At 46.7% G+C, this 18,560-nt stretch overlaps 1 protein-coding gene across 3 annotated transcripts in view; it reads right to left on the bottom strand.

Moving 5' to 3' along the window:
• The window catches only part of TTYH3 (tweety family member 3), a 75,826-nt gene that overhangs the window by 17,669 nt on the left and 39,597 nt on the right, over window positions 1-18,560 (bottom strand). For all 3 annotated transcript variants that reach the window (XM_059861779.1, XM_059861777.1, XM_059861778.1), the window contains exons 3-8: window positions 12,546-12,657; window positions 11,711-11,931; window positions 10,815-10,910; window positions 8,250-8,322; window positions 7,835-7,910; window positions 875-930 (exon numbers count right to left, since the gene is read on the bottom strand). In XM_059861779.1, the coding sequence (XP_059717762.1) occupies window positions 875-930; window positions 7,835-7,910; window positions 8,250-8,322; window positions 10,815-10,910; window positions 11,711-11,931; window positions 12,546-12,657 (634 nt within the window). The remainder of the gene's footprint in view (window positions 1-874; window positions 931-7,834; window positions 7,911-8,249; window positions 8,323-10,814; window positions 10,911-11,710; window positions 11,932-12,545; window positions 12,658-18,560) is intronic.

Here is an 18,560-nt window from a genome sequence, read left to right on the forward strand (position 1 = left end):
TCAATCAGATGGATGAAAAAGACAGAATGTTAATAGTGGAAGTTGTTTGTTTTAGGGTGCAGCCTTCACATCCCTTTAAAGCACCATGAGAATTTCACATGCAATAGCATGTCAGGGAGTACACAGAGCAACCAGAAATGCAACAGATGACAGAGGTGCATCAAATCACAGCCCCAAGTGTTCTTACCCCACCCTTTAAAACAGAGGAAGACAAGATTTTTTAAAAAATCCTAAATATAATCGGGGAAGCAGCTGGTGTCTGCCAAATGGTGGGTGGTGTGGGCCCCTTCTGGCCTCTGATGCACACTGCAAAGTTTGGAATGGGCCCAGGTGCTCTATTCTGCCCCCACACAAAAGAATAATGACTCACATTTACACTTTGGATGTTCAAAGGTTTGTAAGAAGCATCTGTGGAAAGCACTCCTTCACCCACAGAAGCAACTGCATTTTGGGAGTGGAGTGTTACCACTGTTTAACCCAAAAGAACTTTCGAGAAGAGATTCAAAGCAGGAATTACAGAGTTTCCCAACCTGGCATTAATTGTGGTGCTGTGTCTCCACATTGCTGCTCTTGTAAACAGAGGTACCACCAACAAAGCCATGGCTCTCACCACATTACACACAGGCCCTTCTAAGGGGTGTCCTGGACCTGAAGCTGTGCAGGTGGTGATGCTGAAGTTGGAAAAAACTCCTCCCTAAATCACAGTGCCACCTCCTGCACAGCTGGGAAGCAGCTGCCAAAGCCTTACCAACAGCCAGAGCACTCCCTAAAGCAAACAGCCTGTAGCTGGCTGCATGCTGACACCAGAGCACTCCACCTGAACCTGCAGGTGAGGAGGGCCAGGGGTGGAAGGAGTTGGGGTGCTCACACTCACCTGCTGGAAGGGGTTGGGGTACCCAGCACTGCAGGTCATGTAATAGCGGAGAGTCTCTGGGGAGACACAAGAGGAGAAAGTCAGGGCAGAAACATCACCCCAGCTTTGCAGTGTGGGTCTGCTCCACTCAAAGTTAGATGGAACACAGGGAAAGTTTTATGCAGAAGTTGGCACTATCCATCACATAAACCTAAGTCATCAGTCTAGGGCAAGTTCAACTTCAGTACAGTGCAGACATACTCACAAACTCCAGATAAGGTTGGTACTGTGCCCTGCTAACAACACCATTTGTTTCCAGGCTTGAAGACACAGCTGTGTTCCTCTTCATTCACATCAGCCTGGTGCCCTCATGAGCCCTCTACAGCACTGCATCAGCTGCCAGCACACACAAATGACAAATACCAGGCTTTCCCCTGCCATCCTCAATAATGTTATCAAGGAAGGAAGCTCTGAAAGGCCTGATCATCCAAATACCTTTAGAATATTCCTCAAACATTTACAGCTCCTCTTCAGATGAATATGAGCATGCCAGCTCAGCAAAATCAAGGGTGATGTTGGTGAGGTAAAGACTACAAAAGCCCTAAAACACACAAACCCTCTGCATTCCCCCCTCCACCAGCATCTTTTCCTCTGCTCTTTTTAATCTCCTGTCTGTGCCTTTCAGTAATGCATATTCCAGGCTGCACAGCTATTCTGATGAGTCCCAACTCAGAAATCAGTAAAAGGCACAACCAGAAGCAAGCAGAGCTGTGAAGGAAGCAGACCTGCCTGCATCCTGCCTCTGCCACGCTTGCCATAAATATTGCATGCACCTTTGGGCAAGGCAGCCCGCTGGAGACAGAGTGCTGCAGCACAGCCTGTCAGCCCCTGGGTGCTGGCAATGCAACCTGACAGCTGTTATTTATAATTCATCAGCCTGCTCTGGGGCAGCTCCTGCCAGCTGCTCCATCCCCCTCCCACTGACTCTTTCTCTGGGACAGCTTACACCTCCCCAGCCAAGCCTCCAAACAGCAGTTAGCAAACTGTGGGCAGACAGGAGGGCAGCAAGAGCTGCTTTGTGCCTTTGCTTTGGGCAGAGCACAGAAGTGACTGTCCACAAGCACTGAGCCAAGGAAAGGGCTGCTCCTGCCTGCCTCATAAATCACACACAAGAGCTCTGTGAAAATGGATTAAAACACACCTGCACTGAGAGAACAGCAACAGCAACCCACAGCATCACACGTGGTGGCCCAAAGGAGCTGTGATCTTGTCACCTATTCATTTTAAACCAGCAAACCACTACGAGTTTCTCCTAAGCTCCCACAGTGGTACCAAGTTTACGTTGCCTTTTTAAGTGCAATAAATTGCATGACAAACTGCTAATGCAGAGCTCTGGAAATGTTTCTTCAGGGCCTTCAGGATCGTCCCTGGTGGGCAGATTAGAGATGAGAGCTCCTGATATCATAGTTTGCAGCTTGTAAGCTCAGGATAAAGATTGCTGGTTACATGTGAAGCAAAAAGCAGTACAGTGAAATAAATGCTTGCCTTGCTTCACCCTGGAAGGCAGGATCAGCAAGGATTCACTGTGGTAGCACTGGCTTTGCTGCTGACAAGTGTGACACTCTACATAAAACGTGCTTCCCAAAATGGCTCAGCCATCAGGAGCAGCTTTGCCCTGCACTGAACCCAGGCTGTGGTGCTTTAAATCTATGGCTGCAACAGGCAGAGAAGCTGTAGAGCAAAGCCTGGAAATTAAGAGGACCATGTCCCCTGCCTCCATGCCACCAGGACAAGAGGAAGGAGCACGAGGCACCTTCACCTGTTTTAAACCTGGTGGAGCTCTCCTGTACATCACCAAATGTCCCATTTCTGAGCAGAAAGCAGCTACACTAATGCCTCCTTTGCACTTTGCTAACAGCTCCGGGCAATTTCTTTCTATAATTATCTTTCTGGTGCATTTTCCTCTCAAGGAAAATTCCTAAAGGTTGATCTGAGTTTTGAAGCTGGCCTTTAGGCAATCTAGTTCATAGCAGAAGGGTTAGGCAGGGTCACATCTGCAGCTGCCCATGCCTGCTGTAGCTAGCAGCAATCCTCCTGACTCACTCCTGGTGCACAGGCATTGTGGGAGCAGAAGGCAAGGAAGGGAAACTACCTAAAATGCTTTATTTTTGCAAAATCTGTTTTTCCTAGAAAGGAAAGAAGAGCTTCCTACTAAAGACAGCTTCAGCTGATAGAACAACTTACTGCTTCTGCAACCATGGAGACCTACTACTCACTTCAAAGCCCAGCCAAAATGCAAAAATGGTATTTATGCATCTGCCAAAAGGCAGTGAGGTCTGGAGAGAGCAATGAGAAAAAAAGATCCTAGCTCCAAAAAAATCCTCACACCTAGAACAGCTTTTCCCAGCTCTTGTTCATCTCTGATTGAACATTCTCTTAGCAGTGCTCTTTTTAGCCATCCACCCAGATGAGGCTGTCTCTGAGGGTTCAGTCATCAGAGACAGCACCTGTGGTGTCAAAGCAAGGCAGCTCTTTTGGCTGGAGCCCCTTGCCCAGGTAAGGTTCTCCACCAGGAGTTTTGTTTCCCCAAGGCACCAGTCTGACAGCAAAGGGAGGTGTCTGCACAATATTTAATTTCTCTGATACATCCTGTCCTCACAGTGGTAAAAGCAAAGAGCTTGCAACTCTCCCTCCACTCAAAGCTTTCTGCTAATCAGGAGTCCAACAACAGCAGGCAGGACAGCAGCTCCTCAATGCCAAGATCAGCTCAGCAGGACTCTCCAGAGCCCTTCTTTGGCACACTCTGTCCTGCAGTGAGAGAGCCCAGTTACCCTGGGCTCGGGGAATGACTTTGCAGACCCCACTGCCCAGCTGAGGCTTTGTCCTGATCTCTTCTGGAGAGGGGACAGAGGTGCTGGTGGTGCCAATCCTTTGGTGATCCAGCTCTGGACTTGAGATTGCACCAGTGGGAGGCCAGTGAGGAGGGTGGGCACAGCAAGGACCCTTCCTGCTCTGATCTGAGCAGCTCAGCCTCAGCACCCAGCTGGGCCAGCTCAGCTGGACCACAGCTAAAAGGCTCCTTTATCCATCCCCTGAGGCTCACAGCTCCCTCAGATGAAGGGAGTGCCTGTTCACCAAGCAGATTTCTGGGAAGAGAATCTGGAGAAAGCTCTTCCTGTTGTTTAGACAGATTGGGCCTTTTTAGTTAATTTTATGCAACAAGTCATCTGATAATAACATAATATCAGTGCAAAAGAATGGGACTAGAAGATGGCCTCCTGCTTTGAAAATGAACATCTTGGCTGCACCAAGTCTTTTTACTAGCAGCAGGAGTTGATTATACAGGCACTGTTCAATTCCATTGGCTTTATCTCAGTTAATGAATACAGGGTGAGTTAGGCACATACATCAGCCTCTTCTGCAAAATTATTGAAGTATTTGCTTCTCCCAAAAACCTGCATTAAAGTTCTTTGCCTCCCTTTTCTCCCCCCATTATTTTTTAAAACAGCACATTTTATCTGCCAAACAAGAACATCTCTTCTCTAGCTAAAAACATGACAGTAATAATGCACTTAATCAGATTATTCTCAGCTCCATTAATTCCACTTAGATTTGAAAATAGCAATTAATACATAAACAAGAATATTAACACACTTGTTGCCCAGTATTCAACTCAGTTATTTTTCTGTGAAAACTACAACCACCAGCAGCAAAAAGCACATTGCAAATATTGATGACTCAGTCCCAGTCTGAATGTCAGAGCATGGAGAACCTTAGAATACATGGTATGTAACAACAGCAAGTAAAAGCAGTGATTAAAGAGAAAAATTGACCCAGCACTACCAAACTTAGGATTATTGGTTGGTTCTTATATCCTAAAAATGAGATGGCAGCACCCAGCCCTGGCCAGAAGCAGATACCTCAGCAGGAGTCTCAGGCCAGCTTCAGCTGAAGGGATTCTCACAGCAAATGTGATTCCTACACCTGTGATAACTCCCCATGGATTCTCCCTCCATGACCTACCTGAATCCCTCCAGCCACCCACACTCCCTTCTCGTGTGCCTGTACCTCTTTTAGTGTGTCTGTACCTCTTTTAGTGTGCCTGTACCTCTTCTAGTGTGTCTGTACCTCTTTTAGTGTGTTTATACCTCTTTTAGTGTGTCTGTACCTCTTTTAGTGTGTCTGTACCTCTTTCAGTGTGTCTGTACCTCTTTCAGTGTCTCTACACTGCTGTCAAAGCTGGAGAGTACCATCCAAAAAGCAGAGACAGCAACCCAGAGAGCACAAAGCACCAGAACCAGGGGCTTCCAAACAGGGCCTCTTCCTCTGAGAGGACAGCATGGATGTCCAGCTGCCTGTCCCTGTCTCCTGCAGCTCCTCACTCTCCTACATAAGGCTCAGCTGATCACAAAGCAGCTGCTACAGTTTGCAGCCAAGGGATACTAACACTTCTCCCAGACTTTAAAAGAGGTTTTATTGGGATTAAAGTGTAATTGCCACACTGCAGTCTTCATGTCATCATTTTCTTCCTGCTCAGATGCACGGGAAGATCTCATCATTGGGGACCAAGAGCTATTTCCATAGCTTTGGCACAGCAGTGAAAACCCACATGGGAAGACAGAAGACTCAATCATCTCCCAGCCAGCTGTCTGGCTCAGAAGTTGGACAGATTTCCTTCTGGAGTAAGGAAAAGGTGCTCACCAATGCTCCAGGGTGCTTGGCAGCAGGAGCTGATGATGCCTTGTGAAGGCTGACCTAGAACAGAGTCTAGATGGAGTTAAAGAACAAAGTAGGGATTTATTAAAAGGATCTCCTCAATGGATCCACCTTGGGCAGCACAAGAGCCCAACCAGGGCTGCACCCAAGGTGGAAGCAAAATGGTCAAAAAATGCACAACCAGGGGTCTCTCACTTTTGTAAGTTCTGGTCCATTTGCATCTTGGAGTCAATTGTCCAATTCCAGCACTAGGTCATGAAATACCATCCTTGTTTTTCTCTCTTTAGTTCACATTGTTTGTTCTCTTGGGCCTGAAATTTGGACCATTTGTCCTTGGTCCTCAGCTAGAGAAGGAATTGTTTTTCTCACCATCCCCTAATGTGAAGCCCAGACCCACACACTAAAGCAGCACAGAACCTGAAAAACATAAAAGCTCAAACCTGAGGCATCGCTGACACACTCAGCCTCCATGGAGGGGCCACCCCTCCAACCCAGGCCTGTGGCAGCCCCTGCCCTTCCTGCTCTTCCCCATTTCCCTCAGAGCCACTCACTGTTATTGAGGGAGCTTTAACAACTGTCCCATGGTGGTGCTGCAGGAGCAGAGCCTGAATTCCCTGGGGGAGCCAACTGTGCCTGCTGGGGAATGCAGGAGGAGGGATGGAATGTCAGCCCTGCACTGCCTGTGAGCCTCCCAGGGAGCATTGATCCATTGATCCTGATCAGTGGGAATCCACAGGAGCCCAGCAGACAAGCACAGCTGAAATGGACAAGCAGCACAAAGGGGCCTTTCTTTGGTTCCCCAGGGTCAATCTGATTGCTACCAAACACGCTCCAGAGCTAATCTGGGTTACCAAATTAGCACAGCACACAGCTGGCAGGAGCATCCCACATTTCCCCTTGGCCTCACTGACCCACTTGCCTCTTGCAGAGCCAGGAAAGCAGCTAGGCCCCTGAAGCCACACCCCTGTCACCTTCACAGCCAAAAGAGGATTTTCATCTTGTGCTAAACACTCATTCTCTTCCCTCACTACATTTCTTTGTTGCCAAGAGAGCTGCCTGGCTCTATCCTTCCCACAAAAATCAATAAATAAGGCACTCCAAAAATAAGATGCAGAGTTGCAAGATCAACCTGTACCTATCCTTTTATACCACATTCTGCCTCCTGACATTTATGTTTTTCACTGTTTCCAATCACTGCATCCTCAGCCATTGCTACATACCTCATTTCCTACCAGTTGCACATTGAGAGACAGCATTTGGCTAAGCACAGACCTTCTGCACACACAGCAAAAGTTCTCTGTTCCACCAAATAAGAACCAGAAAAAACACAAGTGTCACTCCTTTTACAAATCAGTGTCTTTGCCTATTTGTGTTTTACCATATACAGAACTCCATAAAGGAACTACTGGAGGAGAGAAGGCAGGGAAAAAAAGTTCACTTTGTAAACCAAGCAGCAAACTCAGTCCTAAAAATACTTTTTCTTTTCAGCATTTACTGTATCTCTGCTGGCAGGCACCCAATCACCTTTTTGTTAAGCCATGGTTCTGAATGCCATCTTTGCCCCACTGAGGTTCAAATTTGAGGCACCTCTCACCTCACCAACCACTTCAGTCTAAATTAGGAGCAACAAGCCCCAAATACATCAGTGCTTCAGCTGGAAGCCACTGAGGTGCAGGCAACATGCTTTAAGTGGAACAGGATACACAAAGAAGTCAAAATACTGCATTTATAATGGAAAAGGAAATTCAAACTTCTTTGTGGCTGCTTCCATTCACTTACTTTTCAAAGAGGCTACTATTTACAGCCATCATTAAGAGAAAAAAAAAATATATAAACTGTTGATGACATATATAAAAATAGGTATGCTAGATTTAGGAATACAGACCCAAGAGCAAATTTTAAAAATGATAACTCAAACTGCACACTGCTACTGCCACAGTTCTATCACTTAGAGAGGAGAAGAAGCCTCAAGAGTGCAACATTTAAAGCAAAATAATCCAATAATCTGGGGACTTCTGTTATTCCATCTTATCAGTTATTTCCACCTAAAGGTGAAGGCAGGAGAAAGGTTCTGAAGGTGGTTCTGATGCATACATGCACACTTCTGACCAGAATACTGTTTTCCCTGAGCTCCAAAAATTTAGTTTCCCACTGTATGCCAGCTCCTCTGTTTCACACACAGCCTAAAATTCCCAGTCACTGCCATGCTCCTGTGTGACAGCTGGAGCTGCAGAGCCCCATGGCAGAGCCAGTCCCAGCACTCACCAGCACTGAGCACTGCATTCTCCTCAACCATTTTGGAGACATAAGCATCAGGGTTGATACAGAAGTCACTGGAGCCCTGGATGGATGGAAGACAAAAGGAATATCAAACACATCAGCATCAAGGAGCAGTTGGGCCAGGTTAACATCAGGGAACCTTCTGTTCTGGGGGGTGTTTCAGATGCTGAGGTCTCTCCTCTCCATCCCCAGCAGCACTGCTTTACACAGCCACAGCAGGGCTGGACTCTCAGCCACCACACCAAGGAGAAGGAGTAGCTCTGCACTTCTCCCAGATGGAAATGGCCAGGACAGTTCCTGAGATCAGGAGATGCTGCACAACAGGCACAGCTCAGCACTAACCTGGTGTCTGCTAAACCTGCAGCAAAGGGTGACTGGGGTTTGGATGTCAGCCACTCACCACAGCAACAGCCAGCTCCAGGCCCAGGGATCCCCAGCTGACAATCAGGGCAAACACCCCAAGCAAGCACACCCTGTGGGAGACAGACAGATGGCAGATGTAGCAGCTCTGATTCCAAGCAGCTCCTTTCACAAGATGCATTATTTGGAGTTCAAAGCAATTGCCAAACCCAAGAAATTATCAGCCACCGAGTGTATGTTCAGATAAACAATCCTATTTTAGATGTCATGGACAGCAGCCACCAGAGCAGCTCATATCCAGCTGTTGGTTACTGCGTTACCTGCCCTACAGCTGCAGGGGAAGGGAGAAGTAGGCCAGGAAAGTATTGTCCTGCTTCTAGCAGGGAAACCAAAGGCACAAAGCCTCAGAGGTGGCTGTAGGGGAGGCAGATTGGCAGGAGGTTCACTACAGCCCCATCACTTTCACTGTTCCCATTCTAGACTTCATTTTCAAGGTCCAAAGACACCCAAAGAAAAATATGCTAAATAAAAAAAACCCTACAAAACCATGCTGATGCAAAACTGGAGGAATCTCCCCTGTGCCTACAATAAATGAGGTTGTTGGGGGCAAGCACTACTTGGGTACAGATGGTGGGAGGGAACACAGCCCCTGTTAGGACCTTGGCTCCGAGCTGCTGCACCTGAACAGCACCCAAGCATCCCACACAGCTCCAGGAGAGAAAGTCACCTGCAGGCAAACAGCTTGGAGCTGCAGCTCAGGTGCCCCCCACTGCCATGTGAGTCCCTCTCTGCAGATTTGAAGCTCTGTTCTGACAGCTGGACCTCATTACTGACAGAAATCCTGGGAGGTGTCTGCTGCCAAGCAGCCACAAGGCAGAGGGATGGCAGAGCAGGGCTCTCAGTGACATTCAGGAGCACACACTCATGGAAAAGGCTTTTGCACTTCCCAACCAGCACATTAACTCCTCACCCTTGCTGTCAGTATGAGTGGTAGAGATATTTAGGCTATAATGCTCCTCAACTCCCTCAGGTACAGGGCTGCAGACTAATAAGCAGTTTCATTTTATCTGTTTCTATCTTCAAAGTAAAGAGACACTGGCTTGCTCTCTTAGGGAAGCTTTTTCCCTCAAGCTTTGAAACATAAGTAGATCCCTTCCCACCCACACCCTGAACAATACAAAAACCTGTTCATAACCAAGACATTCTTTATTCAAACCCAGTACAACCATCTCTGTGAGGAAGGGACCTCTTTTTTCTGCTACATTTGTCTCACTGAATACCAGAGCTTTAAAAAAGTAAACCTATAGGTCTCCATTAAAAAAAAATAAAATAAACAACCTATCCCTCAGTTTACTAACTTATTTTAATTCCAAATAATCTCTATTCTGTGAATGGATCTATGCCTCATCTTGCAGAAGTGGGGGAGTTTCACCAGACTGACATCTGTGCTGCACTCTGAAATGAGACACCAAAGACTTTGTTAAGCCTTTTCCAAATGGATGCAAAAATTATCAGCCATGGATCAGCAAGGTTCTGTGGGTTTATGACATAAGGACAACACAGCTTGGTGCCTCCAGCTGAGCATGTTAATCAATAAGACACATTTGTTGTTTTACTTTAAATGAAGATGACTGGGTCAGTAACTGATTGCTTGGCTAAAAGATCTAAAACTGGCATTTCACCATCTTGCCTGGCTGGGATACACTTGTTTCTTTATGCCACGTGCTCCCTTCAGGGAATGCCTCAATATGAACTTCTGGCTAACGGGGAATGAGATTCTAATTTCAGCCCTGGGTCTGCCATCTGTGCACACACTTGGAGTTTGTCTGTATAACCTGCTAGGTATGAAATCATCTGGTAAATAATAAATCTGGATACACATTCCAGTTATTAATGGCAGCACCACGAACCAGGAGAAACCCTTGGCCATGTCAGGAATCAAACTGTCACTGTGTTTATGATACCAGGCTCTTGGCCAAATATGCCAAGCTACAAGATAAGGAGAGGAAGAGTTTTTTCCTGTAATGGGGCATTTTCAGTGCTTTTGAGAAACAGACATGCATTAACATTGCAGTACCATGGCAACAAGACTCCTTCTCCTCACTGTGCAAACCATGGCTTGTTCTCAGTTTAATGTTTCCTCAGGTGTGACAGCCCCAGGTAACAAGAGCAGATAGAGACACAGAAGGCAATGCTGCAGGTTGTGTAGACACCTGCAATGCTTATCATCAATTAACAAAAGCCTTCCCAACTGCAGATAATTAAGGGGAGGTTTTTTAAGCCTGTAATTTTAAGGAAGGATGTTCACATTATTATCTCCCAGCAAATGGAGGCTTCCAAAGCCATCCAGGGGAAAGCAAACAGCCTGGATGGGCTCCTCACCTTTGATTTTATAGCTCAAGAACCTTCCTGTGAACATCTCTTGTGTGAAGCCCTAACTATTTCCACACAGCTACACTCTACAATGTCTCTCTACTCAGAGGAAATGTAAGATGTTCAGTTTCAGATGTCCTTGATGTCAGTTGACAACAGGTAGAGGTTCCCACTAGCAGGCACTGTCATTCAGCTGGCTTTCCTTATGGCCTGTCCCCAGATCAAGACTTACCCCATAAGAATGGCCCTGGAGTTTCTAATGAGCCCAAAGAGCACCAGCAAACATATCAGGACATTGAACAGGAGCAGGCCCAGGTATCCCAGCCACCTGCAGCAAACAAAAACACAGTCTGCAAAGGAAAACTGGTGTGTAAAAAGCACAGATCAAGAAGCAGCTGTGACTTCTGGGGAAAGCACAGTCCTTCTCTTCCCCAAAACCACCTCCAAAGATTAATCTTCAGAGAGCTCTGGGTATTTGTGGGATTGGAAGGTGAGGCAGCTAAAAGCATTTTCACAACATGCTCAGCACAAACAGTTGTTGAGAAATGACACTGCTAGTGTTTTCTAGTGTGATGCTATATGCACTGGTAACCATCAGAGGAAGAAAAGCCATTGCAGCTTCTTGAACTTCCTAGATATTTGTTAGGAAATGCTTCAGTTATTTATTCCACATGTTTGGATAGAGGTGTTCTTTTGTGGAGTACAACTGATGCAATATCTTATTTAATATGTTTAATAAAAAGGAATGTTAGGCTGTGGAATTAACTTACAGAACTAGTGCCATTTTCTACTCCATTTAATGTATTCCTTATGCACTTATTAGGACAGAGAAGAAGCTATACCTGGGGCTGTTTTTTTTCCCCAGTGCTAGAACACAAACTACAGATTTTGTATGTTGAGAAGAAATTTCTCATCAGTTGGTAATAAAGATACTTAAGGAAAAAAAGCTGTGCATTTTGATTTAAACTGAATGCAGTCCTGCTGTAAGAAACAAATCAGCTCTGTGGGCCAAGAGCACCTGCAGCAATAAACAGAGCCTTTGGCTCAGCCATCCAGAACACTCACATAATTTTTGCAGAGCAGGCCAAAGCAGATGTTACAAGCACTACAGCACAGCATGCTACACACCTGTACCAGTCATAGAGGTCAATCTGAATTGCCAGCTCCTCCAGAGACAGCTCGTCATTCTTCCAGAAGGGGATCTCAGTTGTTTGCCTGACCAGATTATCCAAGAGACTTTGCAGTTTCTGGACAATTTGCAGGTAGTCTGTCTGCTTCTTGAACATCTCCTCCAGGACGAGCAAGTTTGGTTCCACTGTTTGGTTCAGGGCCACTGCAGTGTCCAGTACCTACAGGATGGGAGAGAAAAAGGGGAATAACAATTTTTTTTAAAAAATAAATGAAAGTACAGGAAGCCAAGGAAGTAAAAGGGAATTCATTCTTCCTAGCAAGTCATGGACTCCTTCCAGATTACCAGTCCTCTGTCTTAAGAGGCTCAGACTGCTTACCCCTCAAAAGCAACTTAAAAGCATCTGTAAGGGAGATTGTTTGCAATGATGGCACCTCAGCTGAGCCTTAACACGTGCACACACTTTACATCAGGGTTGCATTATGACACCGTGAGATTAGAGACAGCACAGGAACAACCAATGGTGCTCAAATGCCACATTTTACTAAGATTTGTCTGCTTTGGCCTGCCTCCTCTGCTGGGTGTGGAAGAGAGAGCTGATCACAAGCTGTTTTCAAGCCTAGCAAAGACAAGACTTCACTTCACAAGCCGCGCTCGCTTTGTTATTTTTAGACGAGCGGAAGAAATCACCCCTCCACTAATGGAAATTTCAGCACAATCTCCGAGCCCAGACAGGGAGAGAAAACAGGAAGAGACTCAGGCACAGCCAGATTCAGGAGGAGAGGCACTGGGTGAGGCTGCTGGTTGCCCCAGGCCCGTTTTTGGGGTGCTCACCCTGTCCTGGACGCCGGCCACGGTGCGGTTGGCGTGGCGCAGCGAGTACGTCAGCCGGTGGATGCCGTCGCTGGTCTCCCCATTCCCGTAGAAGCCCACAGCAATCCCAGCACTGCAGAGGAAGAAAAACACCAAAGGGCAGAGGTAAAGCTGAAAGGCAAGTGGGTAACACAGGGCTGATGGCTGCAGGGTCACTCCAGCACTTCCCACCAAAAGGGGAGGCGCTCCCCAAGGCCATGCTGCTGCTGAGTTTGCCCCTGTGAGCAGTCACAGCCTGCAGCACCCACAGGGCCAAGAGCAGAACACAACAAGCACATTTCATTGATGGTAAAATAATGAAAATCTGTTAGAGAACTGTGGGGAGCTCAGAACCAGAAATCCAGCCAGTGGCTCCTGCGAGAGCTGCCATTGCTGTGCTAGAGGCCTTCTCTGGACATGAAATCTTGTTACATTTTTTTTAAAGCAGGACACAAAGAGCTTGCTTTGACCACTTGCCCACGGTGGTGGTTCCTCCAGATACATTTTCCATGCCCTCTCCTCTAGCCTGTGAAATATCTATGAACATTATCTTGATTTATCTTCCCATTAGAAACATTTCTGTCACACTGATTTAGAGTACTGGGAAGGGAGGCATAATAACTTACTGGGACAAAAGGCTTATTTATTTTTAAAGCAAGCAAATTTCAAGCTTGCAGACACAATTCAACTCCAGCTGCTTAGCAAATTACCACCTATCAGCTGATTTTCTATAATTGTCCACACATATCAGTCTGCCCCAATTATGAAGTAAACCATATTAGCTTAAGCCTCACTTAAAGGAGGAAGATCCTGTAAATGAGTTGCAACCAGAGGATTATCTCATGCAAGTCAGCAATACCTCTTCTATGAAGAGATCACTGCAGGAACTCACAGTTCCTCTTACCAAGCCCATATTTCCTAATAATAGAGGAGGAAAGAACTTGTGAAGGGATCACACAACTAAACTCAGGGCAAACAAACCTTACCAAGACACAGTTTTTCTGTTCCCATGTTATATTTAGCTGGAGAGCACCCAGGACCTTTTCTAGGAAGGTTCTCGAAGCACCAAGGTTGTGTTTGTGGCAGTGCAGAGGAAGGAGGTGGTGATGATCCTGTTGTAAATCTAAACTTATTCTGGATGAAACATTTAGTTCCTTCACAACACCTTTGGGTACTGTTCCTGCTCTTGCTCCTCTCCTGCAGGAAGACACATCCATTCCTCCTTGCCTGGGGTCTGCTTCAAAAGAGTGAGCAGAACAATGCAGTTCACCTGGTCACATTTCTCCTCATATGTGACAAGACATAGAAGCAAAGATCATGATCTGGAAGCAGATCCACTAGGAAAATCTGTGTCAGCCTCATGCTTTTTCCAGCAATTGAATCTCCATAAATTATAGAGAGCTTGGCCCATAAAAACCAAGGAGTCTTCTAGGGACAAGAGGCAGCCTTCATAAGCAGAAAGAGAGGCAGCAGCTCTGTAACTGTTTAGCATTAATAAAAGAAATGGGCCTCTTTCTTCAGGAGCACCATTCCTCAAACATTTTCCTGATGCAAATTATGCTGATAGCTAGAGAGAGAAAAGCCCTCTGCATTCCTCTGGTTGCAGCTATTATCAGAGCTTGATAACACATGCCTGGGGTGCACGGGGGTGGAAGGGATAAAAAAGACACACTCCCCCCTCCCCCTGAAGCACAGAGATTACAGATGCACAGCTATGCCCAGGATAAGGCAACTCAGCACCCCATCACAGAAATTACAAAACCATGGCTTGGATTTCTCCTTGTCTTACCAGAGCAAAGAAATTCACACAGACCCTTTCAGCCTCCCGAGCTGCAGAAAACCTTAACAGTTGTTTCTACCATAGGCACCAAATAAATTCCAGAACATTCTGGACATTGAATAGACAGATCTGACCCCTTTAATTAGCGAGCAATTTCTATTCAGCCTGTTTACAGCTACTAGAAGCTTATTCTTTCAGCAAAGACTTGGTAAGTGCCCAAAACCTGCTGCTTGGCTCTCAGTATTCCCAGCACAGTAGCACAGTTTTGGTGGGAAAGACTCAGAAACAGCACTCTGAAATATCAACAGAATCCTTGGGGATGCTGCTCAGAGCAGCCAGTTACTCACAGGTACCAGGGTGAAGTGCTGGCAGTACAAACAAGTGACTCTAAACTCCTTGCCCTGTTAGAGGCAGATCTACCCTGGCAGTTTTCCATAGGCTTCCCATCCTGCCCAGTAAAAACCACAGCTCCCACTGCCCTGACCCTCCAGGCACAGCCACTGCCCATGAAAGAAAATCCCACAGCACAACCAGTGGGATAAAAGCCATTCAATCCAAGTAATGAACTCCTCCAGCCGTGAGACTCACACATTCCCTGCAAATTACACATGAAGTGTTAATTATTCCATTCCTGCCCTGCAAAAGCCAGCTCTGCATTCCCCCCCGAGCTGGCAAGGACCACTTACACAGCCAGTCCTTCCCCCAGGAGCAGTTTGGTGGCTTTTCCCCTTCCTATCAGGGTAGAGAGGGAAGGAACCCACCCCACAAGCCTGGGCTGGGGCAGCTGTGCCTGAGGAGGGGGCAGAGCTGAAGGGCAGCCAGGGGGGAACTGCTGCTGCTGAGCTTTGTTTGCATTTGGCTTCATCTAAATCCAATAGTTGCTGCAAATCCCTGCCCACACACACTGATATGAGTTGCTATTGTTTAAAGCAGATTTAAGGATTTACACTAGTTTTTAACTACCTTTTATATGATTAAAGGGAAACAGAGGGGCTCCTTCTATTTAAGAGCATTCTTTTAAAATAAAAAGAGATCAACTCATCTTAACCCAGCAGCATAAGTCCTGGAGGTCATGAGAATCACAAGGCTTCTTGCACGAACCCCAGAAGGCACAGTGGCCTAAGATACAGCAGATCCATCTCCCAGCACAGGATGACAAAATCATCACCCAATGGAGGCACTTCTGTCACACAGCCTGGATGCAAGGACAGCATTCCTGAATGACACAGCTCTTCTCCACCCTGGCACCCTCTGGAAGGTACTCCAACACATTTTCAGTGCTTCTATAGGAAAGTCTCAACTATTTCTGCCAGTCTTGCTTCTGTTGCACTCCCCTTTGAGTGCACACACCCCCCTCCCCTCCCAAATCCATACTGTCCCATCCTGAATAATTCCTCCTCCCAAATCCATATTGTCCCATCCTCAATTCCTCCTCCCAAATCCATACTGTCCCATCCTGAATAATTCCTCCTCCCAAATCCATATTGTTCCATCCTCAATTCCCCCTCCCAAACCTACCTTGGCCAGTCTCCTGTCACTTTCACTACCACCACCTCTCCTCTGCTTTCCCTCTCACTCATATTTTGGAATAAAATTTTTAAAGATCAATCTATCACAGTCTTACAGGCCATATAAAAAGTTGCTCCTGCTACTCAAAACTGCACTTAAAAAGCCACTTGGCTACTCAACAGTTTTGGTAAGTTTTAAGAAACCAACTTAAGTCAAGAAAACATTGCACTTGGAGCTTAAAGCCATCACAGACATGCACTGGGGGCACAGAACTCCACAAGCTCTTCAAAGTTGTACAAGTGAGGTGGAAGAGGTGCACACCAGGATTTCTGTCCTTTCCTACAGGTCCAACAGTGGGATCTAACCTCCTGCAGGCTGTACACACACTTCAGTATCACTTTTCAGCAAGACTCCAGAAATTCAAGTCTGGAGAGCAGCTGTCCCATTGTTTGTGTGCAAGAATCACCTGCACTTTGGACACCTAGGTGAAGAACCAGAAAAATAAAAAAAGAAGTGTAATTCTGAATTTGCTTGCAATGTGACCTGCAAAAAAAAAAAAAAAAACAACAAAGAAATGTTTTCTGCATTTACACGTGATAAACATCAGAGCATTAATCTGACACAGAGAGGATCTCTGTGCTTTCTAGTGATGAGATCCTCCTGCTGTAATACCCACTCACACTGTGACCCTCTGGGTACCCAGACAGCAGTCTGCAAAGATGAGCACTAGCCATTCACATCACATCCTTAGAAATGAATAATCTAACTACACCAAGTCATCTTTAATTACAGGAACTTCATAAGAAGAGCCCTTTTTAGACTTCAGGTTCTCAGGAGGAATGTTAATTTGTCTGCCTAATTACCACCTTGCACTTTCACACCAGGGGAAAGTGCTATTACTGGCACTTGATAAAACAAGTTTTTACCATTTATTTGCACCCCTTTCTTCCTGATGCTCTCTCCACAAGGCTTTCTCTCCACCTTTGGAGCTGAGGTCCCTTCTGGGAGAATTAGGGTCACCTAAGCTGTGGGTGAGGTGGTTTATAGGACAACTCCCCTTACACAGAAACCAATCAAAACTTGTGAGGACTAGAACTGAAGCATTAATGGAAAAATCTAGGCTAAGCATTCCTGCAGCTTTGTGGCCAGAGCAACTGGGAAGACTCAATAGAGACATTTTGTTGGAAGCTCCTGTTCACCAGCTCTGCCTCTGAATGCTGGCTCAGCATCCTCCCTGCTGTGAGTCATTAGGAAGCAGCCAAGCCCACAGCAGCACTCACAGCACTGAGGGAACCCAGAGAACCATGCTCTAGCCCAGCTGGACTCCACCAGAGCTAACAGCTCTCAGCTGGGAGGACAAGAATCCCCTTCCAAGGTCTCAGAGCAAACCTGCTGCTGGTTGGAACCTCTCTCTGCTTCAGCACCCAACCAGAGCCACAGAACGGCCTCCCAGGGCAGCAGAGGGTCAGAACAGCCTCAGAGGGTCAGAACAGCCTCATACCCCATCAGGACAGCTGCTCTGGGTCTTCTGGTGTGTGTGACACACAGCTGGGACAGGCAGGATCTATCCAGTGGGCTCATCTTTAATCAGTGCTAGCAGGAAGTCCCAGGTGGACAGCAACAGCTGGAGTGGGATTGTTGGGAGCTGTGTCTGCATTCCCAGGCACAGACTGAGCACAGAGCACCACCAGACCCTGCTTTGAGGGCACTGTGGCATCCAGCTGCTGCAGAGAGGCAGAAAACCAGTCTCAGCCCTGCAGGAGAGCAGCAGCACTTGGACAGCACCTTCCTCACCGTGGTGGTACCAACCTGCTCTTGCTCAAGCACGCTGATTTCAGAGAGGAAATTAAGCAACTAATTTAAAAAGTCAAGAAAAATGATCATCCAATAGGTTCAGATAGAACTTTATGTTATGAACATTGGTTTTATGGTTCTGCATTTAATACTTGCAGAAACAAATTGAACACCAAGGATGAGACAAGTGGTTCAGATTTTGAGGAAGCCTAAGCAGCTTTCCAGCTTGTGGCTTTGACAGAGCCACATCAAGTTTACCAGAATTTATACGCTGCCCTTCCAATGTTAAATTATCTCACACATGCTCTGGAGAAGTGCAGAATACCTCCTTCTCACCCTTTCCACAACCAAAAACAAACACAGCTACCACAGGGCAGCAGCTGCCTGGGTCACATTTGCTGCATAACAATAGCTAACAAGGGCCTCTAGCAGCAGCACAACTATAAATAGCATCAGCAGAGCTTCTGTAAGAAAGGGTTAGGACCACAGCTCTCTCAGTGGATTGGAATGGATGCAGCTGAAGTTCTTAGGATCACAAAAATACCCCTGCTTCTGCAGGAAAATCCACCCCCAGCTGCTAAACTCACCACAGAATGTCTGCTCTGCCCTGTCTGTCCCAACTCTGCAAGGCTTTGCTGCTCTCTGAGTGAGTGCCTCGAGAGAGCAAACACAGAAATCCAGTCTGGCTCCTGAGCAGCTGAGCCTGGCCTTCAGGGAACCCCTCACCTGCAGAGGGATCAGCAGCACACCCAGCACCCAGCTGCAGGCTAGTGCCCAAAGAGAGCCACAAGGCACTGCCAAACACAACCTCCTCATTGCTCCCTCCTCTCTGACTAGGGGACAGCTCTCAGACCTGCCAGACCCACAGAGGGGCAGCTGAGACCACCTGGAGTCCTGGGCAAGAGGAGATGATG

This window comes from Haemorhous mexicanus, chromosome 17, assembly GCF_027477595.1.
Source record: "Haemorhous mexicanus isolate bHaeMex1 chromosome 17, bHaeMex1.pri, whole genome shotgun sequence".
In the NCBI taxonomy this organism is placed as follows: Eukaryota; Metazoa; Chordata; class Aves; order Passeriformes; family Fringillidae; genus Haemorhous; species Haemorhous mexicanus.